Source organism: Neolamprologus multifasciatus, chromosome 11 (assembly GCF_963576455.1).
Source record: "Neolamprologus multifasciatus chromosome 11, fNeoMul1.2, whole genome shotgun sequence".
Taxonomy (NCBI): Eukaryota; Metazoa; Chordata; class Actinopteri; order Cichliformes; family Cichlidae; genus Neolamprologus; species Neolamprologus multifasciatus.
The window spans coordinates 2,697,751-2,714,700 of record NC_140449.1 but is presented as its reverse complement, the minus strand read 5'-3'; the positions used below and the strand labels follow the sequence as shown (position 1 = coordinate 2,714,700).

Sequence of the window (16,950 nt, the reverse complement as noted above, 5' to 3'; positions counted from 1 at the left end):
TACCTTGTTTGGCTTTTCTACTTTCCTGCTGCTTTTTTAAAAATGTTTTACTCACCTCATGTTTTCATACCACTGTAAGGTGACCTAGAGGGTCTTTAAAGGCGCCTCCAAATAAAATGTATTATTATTATTATCCAAAGATTGGAATTAAATGAGTGTGTACTAAGTACACAGGGAGCATGAGCTCTGTAGTGTTTCAGCATTCGTTTGGTTTTACAGACGGGACGTCACAAAAACAAACTTCAATAGTGTTTAAAAACGGGAAAAAGGAATCTGAAACCAAACAAATAAATTTGAAGCTGAAAAAACAAATTTATTCAACACATTTTTTTTATTTTAAATAGCAAAACTTAGAATTTCATTTTCAAATCACTTTTCCCAACCCTGACGTAGCTCCACACGGCTCTGCTGCCCCTCACAGCTGAGCTCGGGTTTGTTCACTGCCACAACAGTGCTGATTGTTGGGTTTTATCTTTTATATTGTAGATATTTGTCTTATTAATAATAATAATGATAATATAAAGCACATATAAAGCATTTGAATTGCAGTGAAATTGAAGACTCCAGGCATGTTTTCAAAATACATGAACATGCACAGACCTAGAGGGCGAACATTTTTAATTTGGAGCCAAAGAAATGACATCAGCACACTGTCAGCCACGATGGCGTCTCTGTGAGGAGAATACTGTTCTCTGATTTATCCTTTAGTACCACAGTGAAACAGATTTATTCAGATTAGGATTTCAAGTCAAAGGAGTATTTTTCCTCTGGTGAAGTGACATGCAAAATAGTTCACTCAACGTAACACAAGAAAACGAGTTAATGACAACTTTCTTTCTCGAGGTTTCCAGGATAAATCCCCTTTCTTCATCAAGGGACCATTTTTAACTCCACAAGCATAAATCTTGTTCTAGCTGACTGGATTCTGAAGGACGAGCACACTTGGACACCTCGTTGCAAAAACTCCAGAAAAGAAGCTGAAACCATTAAAGCTCAAACTGATCTTAAAACGCAGAGTATGAAATACAGGCAGAGCCTAACCTAGGACACACCAGGTCTACATGAGGATTTGCAAATGAGGAATATCTTCACAGCTTTGCTGTTTGAAGTCTGATCCCCATGTTTTCATAAAAGGAATGAGAACAACAAGAAATACATTTAAACAGGTCCACAGCATTCCAGTTAAATGAGGAACAAAGACGTCGGGTCAGACCAGCTCCTGAGTTCAGTGTCGACCTGTGGACAGACCGTCAGTCCACTGCAGTGTGGAGAGCAGCAGGCCTGTGCACTCTTCAGTCTCTCCTGCTCTCGTGCACAAAGCCGCCCTCGCTGCCCGCCGACCTCCTCGCTCCAGCGTTAGTAAAGGCTCCAGGCCTGCTGATGCAGGTCGAGTGATGACGAGGTGGAGGACGAGGCGGTGAGTTTGCGAGGGCCCAGCTGCTTTCCACACACACACATTCAGTCCAGCTTCTCCTTCTGGACCAGCTTAGGAGTGTCTACAAAGTCCCGTCCATAAAAGAGGATAAGCCCACCGGTGACTGCGCTGGCTGTTCCCCAGAACAGGACGTAAGCCAGCGTCTCAGTCCACGTGTCACCTGACAGGAGACAACAGGTCGAACTGCGTCAGTGGAGCAAATTTATTTTCATTCAGTTTATTGCAGTTAGTCTTACCGGCCATTAGAAGGCAGATTATACACATGGAAAAGGCAACGACCATGATGATGGGCAACTAGAAGAAAGAAAAGCAGCATCACGTTAAAGACATCAGAGAAAGAAAATGAGTCGAGCTTCTTGAGCTCTTCTTACTGTCAGAAACTTCCAGTCCTTGGGGTCTCGCAGTGGAGTGGTCCAGTCAGCTTCATCGACAGCGTAGTTCCCCAGAAATAAATCGATGGAGTCCTGCAGGAAAAACAGCCCAGCTGAACTCTGCAGCGGCATCATTACAGCTACGCTCTTCTATATGAATCAGTTTTAACTGCTGGGTTGTTGCAAAAGATTTTGCAGTGACTTTGAAGTCTTTTTGCATGCAGGTTTAAGATGTTACCGATGTCATTACTGATCTGCAACAAAGCAATGAGGTGCACACTGAACACAGTTTAACAGTTTTTATCTCTGCTTACAAAAGAGCAACCAGCGTAAAAGCAAAGATGTTTTAAGGGGATCAGCAGTTATTTCACTGAAGTGTGTGTAGCTCCTCGAGGTCGTGGCTTTAAAAGAGTGAGACAGGACTTGTTTAAAGACTTTTCACCTCTCATCAGAGGCTTCTTCATTCTGGACTGTTGTTAAAAGAAGTGGGAAACATGGCCTTGCCTCTGAGCTTTTCTGAGCTCATATTTTTCTCAAGTTAAACATGTTTCCATGTTTGATTCGGACTAAAAAATATGGCTTAATGAGATTTGCAAATCACTGCACTCTGTTTTTATTTACATTTCACAGTGTTGTCCAAATCTCCCCACCATCAGTGCTGAGCCCTGCTCGACTTCTGCTGCTCATGACCTGATTTTAAAAGAATACATGCCTGTAAAGCGAACTGTACCTGCAGCGGTCTGATTACTCATAACATAATGATTACGTGAGAGTCATTAGCAGCTGGTATTATTGTGATATTGCTGTAGTGTCTGATGGAACAGATTCATTTCACTTTGCAATATGGCATTCACACTATTCCACACTAATGAAGTAGCAAATAAAGGTCGACCTGAACCCACCAGTGATGTGTGGTCAGCAGAGGTCATCATAATAATAATAATGATAATGAAATAAATGAAATCATTTCTTTATCGAATGGTTTGATCTATGAACTATTTTTTATGAAACAATCTGATTGCACAGACTCACACAAACTGTGCCCTGCCATGCAACGAGGCACTGATAGGGGGCGCTCGTGAGTCCATGGTGCAAAAAAAAAGAGGGTGGTGTGTGGACTTCATTTATAAGTGAAGGTGAGACCATAATAAGGTTCATTTAAACAGTTTGTATGTGTAAAGAACGCTGATATGAAACATGTTAACTGCTGCGAATCAAACGGGAGGAAGGACCGGCTCAGCAGCAGGACGCAGTGGTGCTTCTGGTCTGCAGCAACTCCTGCTGCTGTGATCATGTGTTTCTATTTGATAAGGCAGTCGTCATTGCTGTGTTAGACTCCACGGAGCATTTCCATTCATAATTAATCTCTCAACATCTGTCTCAGCCGCTGCCGCTGTGCACTGAGGCAGCTACCACTGACTTCCCACTAAATGAAAGCAGAAATCATGTAACGAAATGCTACTAAAAAGTTATATCAAATGTCCAGAACAGCAGCAGCTGCTTCACCGGCAACACGAAGGCAGGAAGCAGGAAGTGCCTCTACTAGCTGGCTGGAGCCAAATGGTGAATAATTTACTCTGTTGGGTTCATATATTTGTAGCTCTGGTGGATGAGCCATGAAGCTCAGCGCACGTCTCTGGTACCCACCTGTCTAAAGCCATCAGAGAAGTTGTTTCTGTAATATCGGATCATCGAGTTCCAGCCGTCCATCAGCAGTCCCCAGTGTGTTCTCTTTCCTGTCCTGAAATATCAACATGAAATTCAGCACCATTAAGAAAAGCAGCAGCATTTACAGTATTTTATCATTTTAATAACTGTTAAAGTACAGAACTCGCAGGAAAATTAAGGAGCTCAAGGACGGTCCGCAGAGGAGAACCTTTAAGAGCAAGATCCAATTTGGGTTTTTGGTTTTGCCTTCGCAAACTAAACAAACTGTAATACTCTGATGATGTGTGGCTGTAGTGATCTTTAAATATTAGACTTCTCAGCAGGCTAGAACCAGGTCTTAACCACCAACACTAATCAGCAACAGTTGCAAAGACCAGGCAGGACGCTCTTCCCAATCACATCCCTGCCGTGCCCCAGTAGCCAGCCTCGAAAGCTGCGGATCAGTTCACCAGGGCTCCTGCTCTTGCCCACTGCCCAACACACAATGGACCCAACCCCTACAGCCTCTCCTGTGGGTGTCAAACCTACAAGAAGGCGGGTCATTTCCTTCTTCAAGTTGGCAGGGAACAGTGGCCTGGCCACCAGGCGTTCTCCATCAAGCTCCCTCTCCAGGCCTGGCTCCCAGGTTGGGACCCCAATAACCCTACCCTGGTGGTGCCTGTTATCGGACCAGCAACATCCCCCAAAAACCCGAAGAGGAGAGTCCTGGCCCCTAGCCCTGCCAGTGTAGCAGAAATGATGAGGATGATGATGCAGCAGCAGCCGTTCTTCTCTGCGTGAGTAGCTTAATGTTGTTCATGTGTAATTTACGTTGAGTAGGCTAACCACGTTATTACATTAATGCATGTAAGGTGAACTAGCAAACACCATCATAGCTACATGCGGCTGTCTTCTTGTTCACACTGGCCAAAAAGGCTAAAATGACCAAAGACAAATTGGAAAACAGCAAAACATGAGAGGTTTTTGGACAAAGTGTGTGTTCTTGGGGCGATCGTGGCTCAAGAGTTGGGAGTTCACCTTGTAACTGGAAGGTTGCCGGTTCGAGCCCCGGCTTGGACAGTCTTCGTCATTGTGTCCTTGGGCAAGACACTTCACCCGTTGCTTACTGGTGGTGGTCAGAGGGCCCGGTGGCGCCAATGTCCGGCAGCCTCGCCTCTGTCAGTGCGCCCCAGGGCGGCTGTGGCTACAATGTAGCTGCCATCACCAGTGTGTGAATGTGTGGATGACTGGTTTTGTAAAGCGCTTTGGGGTCCTTAGGGACTAGAAAAGCGCTATATAAATACAGGCCATTTACCATTTTACAGGGCATTTCTCCATTCTTTAAGCACCGTTTAAGCACCGGCACCGTTTCAAAAGTACATGTTTGGTACTGGTATCAGATAAAACCTAAACGATACCCATCTCTAGTGAGGAGTTCAGAGGGTCTCGGAGTACTGTTGCTTCTCCTAAAAGAGCCAGATGAGCTGGTTTGGGCATCTTGCAAAGAAGCCACCTGGAGGTGGCTGGGGAGAGGGAGGTGCTGCCATTCTTGCTGCCCCCAATTTGTATTTTTAAGTAGGAAAACAGTTTTTACGTTGGGTCTGATGTTGCTAGTGTCTTCCTCACAGTGAGACATAACATGTTCATTAATTACTGGTGCTGTTCTCGATAATACTCAAAGCCAAGATGTTGGTTTCGTATTGAAACGGGAAAAGTTTGATCGGTGCATCCCGATCTACAATCCACACTTTTGAAGACATCATTTATTTTGGCTTTTCTGGGAGCTTTTACTGTGTGTGTCTCTCTCTCTAAAGACTCCTTATATTTTAACGGAGTACAATCAACTGTAGCACAAACATCAGAAACAAAACGCTAGAAGGAAATAGCTCCTCCAAAGAGAGAGTGGGTGGTTGCTTTCACCTCATTATGGAAGAGACGACTGTCAGTTCTGATGGCACAACTTGAAGACAGGTAGGGCTAAGAGAAAAACTTGTTAGCATGTATTGTAGGTGTTTGCTGTGAACACTCACCTGGTGAAGTCAGTCTTTAAGGCACCGGTTCCAGCATACTGCTTGGCACAAGCGTCAGCATTGTCTGCCCAGGCTGTGTGTGAAACACAGAAGGGGAGGCAGAGCAGGTCGTTTACTGATCAGAGAGTTCGTCGTTCAATCCCTGGCTGCTCCAGTCTGCAAGTATTCTTGAACGAGACACTGAGACGCTCTCTGATGCATTCACTGGAGTATGAATGTGTGGGAATGTTCTCTGACTAAATGTTTTATAAAGTTGAATAGTTAGAGTCTAACCGTGAAGCAAAAATGTCAAAGAGTGCAATAAGTGACCAGTGTTTTGCTCAGTGTGTGTAAAGCTGTGCAAAGACTAAATCATGCTGTCAGATAGTAGCTGAAGCAGTGTTTACCACACAATGCCCACAGTCCTGTAAAAATCAGTGGATCCAAAAGGTTTTGCGAGCATGCAAAGGACCAGCTGCATATTAGGCAGGGTTTAGATATAAAAACAACAAACTCTGATTAGTTGTTACTACTCAGGCTACAGCTGTGTGAGGGAACACCCACCATTCTTGTACATCTTCTCAAAGTCTGTCTGCTCTTCAATCTGCTGGCCTATGTGGAGAACTCCCATCCTCTAAAGACACACACACACACCTTTTGTCAAATGCTCTCGAGTCTGAATGCCACTGTTTTCTAATACAGCCCTGTTTTAACTTGTTTATGCAAACATTTTCCTTGTTTACCTGCTGCCTTCATTTAGAAGAATCAAAGCAAATATAATCCCACTGCAAAATGGTATGGAGTTAATTTCAGTGCATTTGCAGACAGCAGTGGGGCTACTTTGACTGTAAGGTGCCAGGAGGAGCGCCCAGATCTGAAGAACAATCGTAGACAAAGCAGGGTTTCAAAAACCCGTCAGCAACAAGTCTGCTATTCTCAGAGGAACAGCTGACGAGGAGTGATGTGGCTTCTGTCCCTACGGACACAGCTGCAGATACTACAGTGCAAAGCAGTACAAACAGAACGTTTTGTTGTCATTGGTTAGCTTTAATGCACCAACTAAGGCCAAGACGAATTGCAAACAGTTATATCTAGGGCAAATTAATCACGTTTCAGGAGAGGAGACGTACTCCTGATCATGATCAATGACCAGTTTATTGGCATCAACAGATTGCTGCTCCATATAAGCTCAACAGTCCTTCAGCTAGATGAACTAACTGATGAACTATGTGCTCAGATACTTTTATTTGCTCTTTGATGCCATATTTATAATTTGGACAGAAGCAGATGTTCACATGATGGTGAAAGTGTAAAGAAAAATACCAACATAAAGGCCTGGGACTTTACATAGCACCAACAGACAACAACAATCACCTCAAGGTGCTTTGCAAAGCAAGGAAAAAACCCTACAATCACACAACCCCCATGAGCAACTACTTGGCAACAGTGGGAAGGAAAAACTCCCTTTTTACAGGAAGAAACCTGCAACAGAACCGGGGGGGCATGTTGGGGGAGAGAGGAAGGAGACGAGAGCGCCAGCTGTGAGCGGTAAGCAGAAAGGAGGAGGGCTCGCTGTTCTTGCAACAAACGGTTGTGTAACTCTGCTCGTATAACAATCAAGTTGTGGATTTGTTGCCCGGACACTGAACTGTGCGCTGTTGGACCCAGGAAATGTACCCATGTGACTGTTTGGTGGCTGTTGATGTTCCTCCCACTGCTACCCCACAGCTCACAGCTGCATGTGACATCATTCACTCTCCCATTGGCCGGTTACAGACTCAGCTTACAGCCTCTCTGGGGACTTCAAACACGTCACTGCCAACTTCACACAATGGTCGTGTCCAAATTCATGGGCTGCATCCTCCTGAGGACCCGGCCTTCGCGGTCTACGTGGGGCCGGGTCCTCAGAAGGTCGGGAAGGCCGGATGTAAACGGCTGTGAAATTGGACGGTCTAGCCTTCTGATTAGCGTCACCGCTGTCTCGGTGGAGTTGAATAAACTCGGCTGTCTGCTCCTTGCTGTCTAAAATATAACAGGACACTGGAGTAAACTCTCGACCGTCTCACACTTCTGTTTAATCAGTTTTCTGTTTAATGTTTATTCAGCTGTGTGAAAACCAAGGAGGAACCCACCCGGGGGATTAATAAAGTTTTATTTTATCTAATAATCTAATAACTTTGATCTCAGCCAAACTGATTTACTCCAGAACAAATAAAACACCGAAAAAAGGCAAACAATTACATTTTTAGGTTGTCTAAGTGACTTATATATTACGTTTAACCTGAGTAGCGAAACTCCGCGGTGATCTGAAAATGATGTGCCGGGAGTTGTGCCGTTCTCGGCCGCATCAGTGACCCTCGAGCTCCCGGCGAGCTATCGAGCTGGTGGGTAACAGACGTCTCCGAAAATGTCGAAGCACTTTTGCAAATATGCGATATCTTGATAAACCGAGCAGATATTTGATGTTTACACAGCTACTTTGAAAATATGTTAAAAGTTTATTTTGTGACCCAGAAAGATTAGTAAGAGTAATTTTAAAACTTAGTAGCGGCCATTGTTGGAAATGGAGTTTGGCTGGGCCACGCTATGAATTCTGGGATATGGTGGGCCACGAAGGACACACCCGACCCATCCTTCAAATTCGGGGAAAAGGAGGACGCATTTGTCGGCTGCATTCGGAGGAGTCTACGAATTTGGACAGCCTTCGGCGCGTCGCTGTGATGTAATAGGTCTACAAATGCGGCCTCAGGAGGATGCAGCCCATGAATTTGGACACGACATGCATGTGGTCGGTCCCGCCAGGGGGGAGACTTTTAGACCTACTGTATGCTAATGTCAGGGACCCTCCTCTGTACCCCCACTGGCTGGGTCAGACCAAAAGCTGATCAGTTCACCCTCCACTATGCGCCTGTTGTGAAGAGGGAGCCTGTGACCACCAGTAGTATTAGGAGGAGGTCGGAGGAGGCCTCAGTGGAGCTACAGGGCTGTTTCGTGACAGACTGGGAGACTGAGTGTTTCACTGACTCCACTGTCCCGGCTCAGACATCGTTACCCAAATAACAAGCTGTGGGTGACGAGGACATCAAAGCCTCCTCAACGACAAGAAGAAGACCTTCAGAGTGGACAATAGGGAGGAGCTGAGCATGGTTCAGTTACTGGAAGGTAACAGAGAATAATTACCGGAGAAAGCTGGAGCAGAACAGCATGAGCGAGGTGTGGAGCGGCATAAAGACTTCACTGGATTCAGGACATCCAACAGCAAAAAGCTGGGGCCGGGACGCCGGGGTTCCAAGCGATCTAAGCAGGTGACGTCGTCAGCGATTGGCTGGTCAGTAGCGTCACTCGATGAGTCATGAGAGCGTCTCGTCAAACCTGCCGTTCTTGTAACCCGGCAATGAGGGAAATACGAAACAAAGCCACGGTCCCTGAGTTTGACGAGAAGCCAGAGACCGAGCAGCGCGCACATCGACGCCTCCACTTCCACCTTTTTTGTACCGTTCATGCTGCATACTACGTTACAGGATGCTAGGCAGCAATGCTATGACAACAACCAGGCACATTAGGTGCTACTCAAGTGTAATGGGAAACCAGCTGTGGTGAGCCATAGCAAGCTGATCAAAGTAGGTCTTCCCAGGCCAGCCTGGAGGACGCCATCATCTACCTGCTCAATGGTGTCTATGCACATCTGGACCAGCCGGCGAGCACTGTGAGGGTCATGTTTTTTGACTTTTCCAGGCGTTCAACACTATCAGGCCGACCCTCCCGGGTGATAAGCTGACAGCGATGCAGGTGGATCCTCTCTGGTGTCCTGGATTGCTGATTACCTGACAGGAAGACCACAAAATGCGCGTCTTCAACATTGTGTGTCAGGTGATCAGCGACACAGGAACCGTGTACACCACAGACTTCAGCCGCTGCACAGAAACCTGCCATCAGAGGTTTTCTGATCATGCATCAGTGAGAGTGACGAGGCAGAGCACTGGGGGAAGTGGGTTGAAGTGGACATTGTGGAAGACCACAAGTCCCTTGGAGTACATAGATAATAAACTGGACTGGATTAAAAACAACACTGCACAAGCGGTTAAGGTCTTTTAACATCTGTCAGACGATGCTGTCTGTTGCGGCGGTGCCATCCTCTACGCTGCTGCATGCTGGGGGAGCAGGCTGAGGGTCGCAGATGCCAAAAGACTCGATAAACTGATCCGTAGGGCCAGTAATGCTGTGGGGACGGAGATGTTGTCCAAGATGAGGCTGGACAAACCTCCATGACATGCTGGCCAGTCACAGGAGCACGTTCACTGAGATGCTGAGATTACCCATAATGCACCACTGAACGCCACAGGAAATCATTCCTGTCTGTGGCTCCCTGTACAACTCCTCCATCGATACAATAGTACAATAGTGCACATGCTCTGCAGTGAAAGTAACAACGTTTAATAGATTAGAGTAAAATGTACACGATATATATTTAATCTCTGTAATATTCTGGATATTTAGACTTGAGCTGGTTCAGTCTGTTACTGTTCTTATCGTCTCTAAACACATTGTCTGAGTCTGGGGGAAACCCCAAAGCAGACCAACAACCTGAAAGAAGCATTAAAGCAGAAAGTGCAAACAGGTTACACAGATTTGAACCTTTGCCTTTATAAAGGCTTTGTATCGAGGTGTAACGTGTACGATTAATCATCACCAGTTAAAGCAGTATCATGTTCGTATCAGTATCATGTTTGTATCAGTATCATGTTCGTATCAGTATCATGTTCGTATCAGTATCATGTTCGTATCAGTATCATGTTCGTATCAGTATCATGTTCGTATCAGTATCATGTTCGTATCAGTATCATATGTTTGTGCGTTCTTTCTGTTTACATGTTTGGACAATGAAAGCATTTCTGTAACTTGGCCTCTGCACACGTACTGTGTTAGATTTTAAACCAAATAATGACATACATATCTTATGGAGCTGTTCGCCACTTCGGGATTGGTGGGAAAATATAATGGAGGTAATTTTCAGTGTTTTAAAAAGGAGATTTGGTATCTCACCAAAACTGTCCATACTTGGTGTAACCACAGAACTTTCTGATGGAGATTTTTCCAGTTATACAAAAAGATGGATTATTCTGGCTCTTACGGCCAAACGGGTCCTGCTAAGACATTGGCGGAAAAAGAACCCCCCTCCCTATGAAGAGTGGCTAAAGACAATGGCTAAGTTGGCGTCTTACGAAAAAGTGACTCATGGTTTATTAGACAAATTGCATCAATATGATTGTATTTGGTCCTTTACAATGTGGCTTTCTGTAACTTGAAGAACAGAAGAGTAATGACAGAGTGGTGGTGTGGGATTGGTGTGCGAAGAAAGAATACGATAACTTTCCTTTGTTTTGTGTTTGTTTTTTTTGTTTGTTTTGTTGTTGTTTTGTTTTTGTTTGTTTTTTAAACTATTTATTTATGTAGTTATCCTTAAGTTCTGTTATTGAAGTTTAAAATTAAATAAATAAAAAATGTTGATGACAAAAAAAAAAAAAGACTTTCAGCTTAGATTTAAGGAGTTTAGCAAAATTATTACATTAACTGATTTGCAGTTAATGAAAAATTAATTCTAGCAATCTAAAAGGAATTACGGTCCAATGAAAGCGAGGGAGGCCTCGAGGACGGGTCGAGAACCCAGATAAACCACAGAGCTAACCAAACCTTCAGGGTAACCAGCTCAGCCATCAGATTCAGAATTTAGCTTGCAGGGGAAAAGCAGTCCAACACAGCTCAAGAGCAGCGTATGAAAAACACGGTTGTGCGTTGCTCCACCTCAAAATTTTGGTTCCTTTCCACTGACTGGAAAAACTTCCTAAAACAGGCTGGGATTCCCGTTTTTGTTAAACCCTTGAATCACTTTAGTCACATATTGACTGTTTGGTTTAAAATCCACTGTGGTGGTGAACAGAAAACATTTATGACTCATGGGTCTAAATGTGTGTAAATGTGCTTGTACAGTAAAGTACTTCAAGGTTTCCTGATGGTGCTGAATGATAAGCAAGTTCTTGCATGTGAGAACCATTACAGCTTTTTTAGTTCAGCAGGCTCCCCAACAGTCAAAGTTGAGCTATCCATTATTTTCATTATTATATGTGACTATGCATTTAATACCTGCAGCTGTGACTGGAGAGAGCGTCGGGCCAGCAGGCTCTGGATGACATTTGTACGATCCAAACAGTCCATGCAGTTGCTCCGAAAAGTTCCCTCCTGATTCAACAGCACCTTTCCATCTGCATCCACTAGGAAATATCTGAATCCATATGCACAACATTACTTCTGATGCAGAGTGCATTGCTATTGGACAGACACAAGCTGCTATACTAGCTCACTGACCCAAAGTCATCCTGCATTTCAGCAACCATGTCCAGTAAGATCTGAAGGCGGTGCCACCTCATGTGGCTGCACTCCTTATGAAAGTCAAAAGCTATGTACCTACACAAAAACAAGGCTTTAAGTACCTGAGGAAAGCTGGATGTCGAGTAAATGCCAGACACAGAGGAAGCCTTAGGCTGAATTAGTGGTAATCTTACTTGATCAATCCATTACCCAAGTTTGTGACCATCTTGTCAAATGCCAGCTCCAACGGCTTTTCTGAGCCTTTTTGGTTTATCTGTGAAAAAACAGAACAAATAAAACAAAGAGCCTTTGCAAACGATTGCATATGGGTATTTGTGGTTTTACTGTTATTTCATTGACTGTGAAGGTTATATCATGGTCTTGTAAATGCAAAAATCAGTAGCTAGTAGGGGTGCAACGATACTCGTATCGATATTGAACCGTTCGATACAGTGCTTTCGGTTCGGTACGCATATGTATCGAACAATACAAAATTTTTTATTTATTTTATCAACTTTTCTTCTGACGATGCTGTCTGTGTTGAGCGCTCAGTGGATCTGTGCTCGACAGTGCAGCCTAGGCGGAGTAGTCGAACGCAGATTCACTGAGCGCAGCGCAAGCTAGCAACACAGAAGCTAAGCTCTCGTTGCAACACGGCAAATTGAACCTCCCCCACCCTCATTCAGATCTGGCGTTTGGAACTATTTTGGTTTTCATGTGAAGTATGACCCTGAAGGTAAGCGCGTCATGGACTAAAGTAAAACAGTATGTTGGATGTGCCAGCAATGCTCAATTACATGGGTGGGAACTAGTGTGTTAGCGTAGTTAGCTCGTTAACGTGTTGACGCCGTCCAGCCCCACGCACGGGGCGATCCGCGGTAGCTCGTTAACAGAGATTTGCCGTGTTGTGGCGTTAACGTCATTTCAGATTAATGCTGACAGCACTAGTGGGAACACAACGAATATGACTGCACATTTACTCTGACATCATCCTAGTGCAAAGACAAGTGGAAGCAGACAAAAACAACAAGCACGCATGCTACAAACTTTACCCGAGTCATTTAGACAGCCGTTAGCACATGATTCTCCTTATGGGGACCTGATATGTTTAATATGCTGCTGAGAATATAGCCCAGAAGAAGCGTATAGTAGAGCTTTTATTTTGGAAAGAGACATTTCTCTGTAATAAACTCTCTTTTCCAAAGATGAGTGATTTCTCCATCAGATAGATTTATTTTTTTATCCCTTTGTTGTTTCAGCAACATTAAATTTAAAAACTGTACTTTTGAGTTAAAATATATATTTATAATTTAAATAAATGACAAATTAAAAAGGCATGAACATTTTTTTGTATCGAATAAATATCAAACCGTGACACCAAAGTATCGAACCGAACCATGAATATGTGTATCGTTGCACCCCTAGTAGCTAGGTAGCAATTATCTAACGGATTTTTCTTACCAAGTTCAAAGTGACTTGTCTTCCATAGAGGATGATCTGGGAGTCAAAGTGTCTCTGGAATCCATCCAGCTACGACAAAAACAGGACGATTTCAGAAATGAAGATAAACAACAGGTATTTGTTGTTTCACTTGAATCTGCATGTAAAGAACTTACATGGTTGACTGTTTTGCTGATCTGTGGTTTTGGTTTGTACCTGAGATTAGGCCTTTGGGACCAGTAGAAGGGGATGGAGCCTCTGGTCTGCAAACACACCATTAACAACGAGAATTTGAAATCAGAGGAGAGACCCAGAGAAGGCAGCAGAGTTTCTGATGCTTGTCTACAGAATGAGCCCGTGAAGCTCTTGGGTTGTTCGTCCTGTACAGCTTTGAGTCTTTGGTCGCTCAAAAAGACCCAACTGTGGAGACATGTACAGTGGGGCAAAAAAGTATTTAGTCAGCCACCGATTGTGCAAGTTCCCCCACTTAAAATGATGACAGAGGTCAGTAATTTGCACCAGAGGTACACTTCAACTGTGAGAGACAGAATGTGAAAAAAAAATCCATGAATTCACATGGTAGGATTTGTAAAGAATTTATTCGTAAATCAGGGTGGAAAATAAGTATTTGGTCAATAACAAAAATACAACTCAATACTTTGTAACATAACCTTTGTTGGCAATAACAGAGGTCAAACGTTTACTATAGGTCTTTACCAGGTTTGCACACACAGTAGCTGGTATTTTGGCCCATTCCTCCATGCAGATCTTCTCAAGAGCAGTGATGTTTTGGGGCTGTCGCCGAGCAACACGGACTTTCAACTCCCGCCACAGATTTTCTATGGGGTTGAGGTCTGGAGACTGGCTAGGCCACTCCAGGACTTTCAAATGCTTCTTACGGAGCCACTCCTTTGTTGCCCGGGCGGTGTGCTTTGGATCATTGTCATGTTGGAAGACCCAGCCTCGTTTCATCTTCAAAGTTCTCACTGATGGAAGGAGGTTTTGGCTCAAAATCTCACGATACTTGGCCCCATTCATTCTGTCCTTAACACGGATCAGTCGTCCTGTCCCCTTGGCAGAAAAACAGCCCCATAGCATGATGTTTCCACCCCCATGCTTCACAGTAGGTATGGTGTTCTTGGGATGCAACTCAGTATTCTTCTTCCTCCAAACACGACGAGTTGAGTTTATACCAAAAAGTTCTACTTTGGTTTCATCTGACCACATGACATTCTCCCAATCCTCTGCTGTATCATCCATGTGCTCTCTGGCAAACTTCAGACGGGCCTGGACATGCACTGGCTTCAGCAGCGGAACACGTCTGGCACTGCGGGATTTGATTCCCTGCCGTTGTAGTGTGTTACTGATGGTGACCTTTGTTACTTTGGTCCCAGCTCTCTGCAGGTCATTCACCAGGTCCCCCCGTGTGGTTCTGGGATCTTTGCTCACCGTTCTCATGATCATTTTGACCCCACGGGATGAGATCTTGCGTGGAGCCCCAGATCGAGGGAGATTATCAGTGGTCTTGTATGTCTTCCATTTTCTGATGATTGCTCCCACAGTTGATTTTTTCACACCAAGCTGCTTGCCTATTGTAGATTCACTCTTCCCAGTCTGGTGCAGGTCTACAATTCTTTTCCTGGTGTCCTTCGAAAGCTCTTTGGTCTTGGCCATGGCGGAGTTTGGAGTCTGACTGGTTGAGGCTGTGGACAGGTGTCTTTTATACAGATGATGAGGTCAAACAGGTGCCATTCATACAGGTAACGAGTGGGGGACAGAAAAGCTTCTTACAGAAGACGTTACAGGTCTGTGAGAGCCAGGGATTTTCCTTGTTTGAGGTGACCAAATACTTATTTTCCACCCTGATTTACAAATAAATTCTTTACAAATCCTACCATGTGAATTCATGGATTTTTTTTTCACATTCTGTCTCTCACAGTTGAAGTGTACCTCTGGTGCAAATTACTGACCTCTGTCATCATTTTAAGTGGGGGAACTTGCACAATCGGTGGCTGACTAAATACTTTTTTGCCCCACTGTAGGCTTAAGATATTAACTTTAATAGATTAGCTACACATCCATACGTTAAGTTAAACCAGCGCCTGTGTGACAATACCTGAAATATCCAAACAACATGAAGGCTCCCATATTTTATCAAACACATTATCCACACTATGTAACTCGCATGTTAGGTAATCCAATGACACACATGTCTCTGAGTTTTCGATGGGGCCTTGTCCGTGATCCAGATCAAAAGGACGCACTTGCTTAAAGATGTTAACAGCCTGTAAAGCTGCTTTTGTCTTTCTGAGCAGCAAACACGACGGTTCAGCGGCAGCAGAGATCTGATCCAGTTCACACTTTATGAACAACACTGTTGTATTTTCTGCATGAGCACAGACCGTGAGTAAGGTTGTCCACCTCTATTTTACACTCAGGGCAGAGTCAGGCCTGATCTATCTATGGTGAAACCTGCATTTGGATTCCTTTTGCTTCATTACAGACACTCAGATATTTAGCATTCTCCCAGACTCGGTCTCAGGTGCCTTTTAGTGATTTAGATGTTGATCTGTTGAATTTCTGAACACGATTTGTCTTCAATCATCCAGGTAAGTAAATCCCACACTCGCTCACAGGTCACCTCGATGAAACGCTTCGTCCAGATGAACAGAATCAACTTTTTGGAAGTTTTTTCATCTTTTTACTTTGTTTTTAGAGTAAACTTTTTTGGACCCTGGGAAGACGGACAACAGACGGACGTTGTGAAGGAAGATTTTGGACCGATGTTCCTTCACTTACTGACCATTTTCCTATTTGCTGTCGTTGGTCTGAACGGCAGGTTTCATGTAACCTCTGCTGGAGTGTTTAGCTCACCTGAACAAAAGAAGCCGTTGCACCGTTGTACTGCACTATCTGCTCTGTTTCCACATAGTTAGCAGCGTGTCCTTCTGAATCAATGCCTGTAACAAAAACACACAAACACAAAAAAACGTTGACAAACTCGGTTATCTGAGTCCTTCAAAGTCATGAGGAGCTGATTAGCTTGTCACTGACTTGAGGAGCAAACGCACTGACTCCACTATGTTCAAATGACTCGTGCGCTCACTGCATGTACCCACCTGCAGGTAAGCTCAGTGTGCACTGGGCCACTTGAACAGGTGGAGCCAGGCTGTGTCTGCTACACTGCTCAGGTGGACAGTATGTGTCAAACACAACAATATCCTTTCTGTAAATTCTTCTAATCTTTTTAGTGTTGTTATAAAAACAGAAGAAAATACCACAAAATGCATTTACTGAGAACATTTTTTCAGAGACATAAAGCAGAACATTCGGTCAGGGCTCAGAGTAGGGCTGGGTGTCGTCACCGGTTTCTAGAATCGATTCGATTTGAATCTGGGAAATTTTGCCTCAGTCAGAAATATTATAATTCAGATCAGTACATTTACATATTCCTGTATCTATAAAAAGGAAGCTGACACACGCAAGACTTTATCAGAGGTGTGAGCGTCACAGCAGAGGCCTTTGTGTCAAAGTAACTGAAGATAAACAGAAAAACATGAAGGTGATTTTCCTGTTCTGGATTTTATAAAATATTCTGCAGTACATCAAAAACGAAAGAAAACAGTTAATCAACACATGAACATCACCTCTGAAGTTACAGCGGTTTGATTAGAGACACGGC

General features: G+C 44.1%; 1 protein-coding gene across 2 annotated transcripts in view; it reads right to left on the bottom strand.

Moving 5' to 3' along the window:
- Positions 1-288: 288 nt before the first annotated feature.
- Positions 289-16,950, bottom strand: part of sacm1lb (SAC1 like phosphatidylinositide phosphatase b) — a 45,358-nt gene continuing 28,696 nt past the window's right edge. For both annotated transcript variants that reach the window (XM_085176710.1, XM_085176711.1), the window contains 12 exons: positions 16,143-16,228; positions 13,445-13,531; positions 13,290-13,358; positions 12,023-12,102; positions 11,826-11,924; positions 11,604-11,742; positions 6,027-6,096; positions 5,484-5,556; positions 3,454-3,547; positions 1,807-1,899; positions 1,672-1,729; positions 289-1,595 (listed from right to left, as the gene is read on the bottom strand). In XM_085176710.1, the coding sequence (XP_085032836.1) occupies positions 1,459-1,595; positions 1,672-1,729; positions 1,807-1,899; positions 3,454-3,547; positions 5,484-5,556; positions 6,027-6,096; positions 11,604-11,742; positions 11,826-11,924; positions 12,023-12,102; positions 13,290-13,358; positions 13,445-13,531; positions 16,143-16,228 (1,085 nt within the window). In that variant the 3' untranslated portion in view covers positions 289-1,458. The remainder of the gene's footprint in view (positions 1,596-1,671; positions 1,730-1,806; positions 1,900-3,453; positions 3,548-5,483; positions 5,557-6,026; positions 6,097-11,603; positions 11,743-11,825; positions 11,925-12,022; positions 12,103-13,289; positions 13,359-13,444; positions 13,532-16,142; positions 16,229-16,950) is intronic.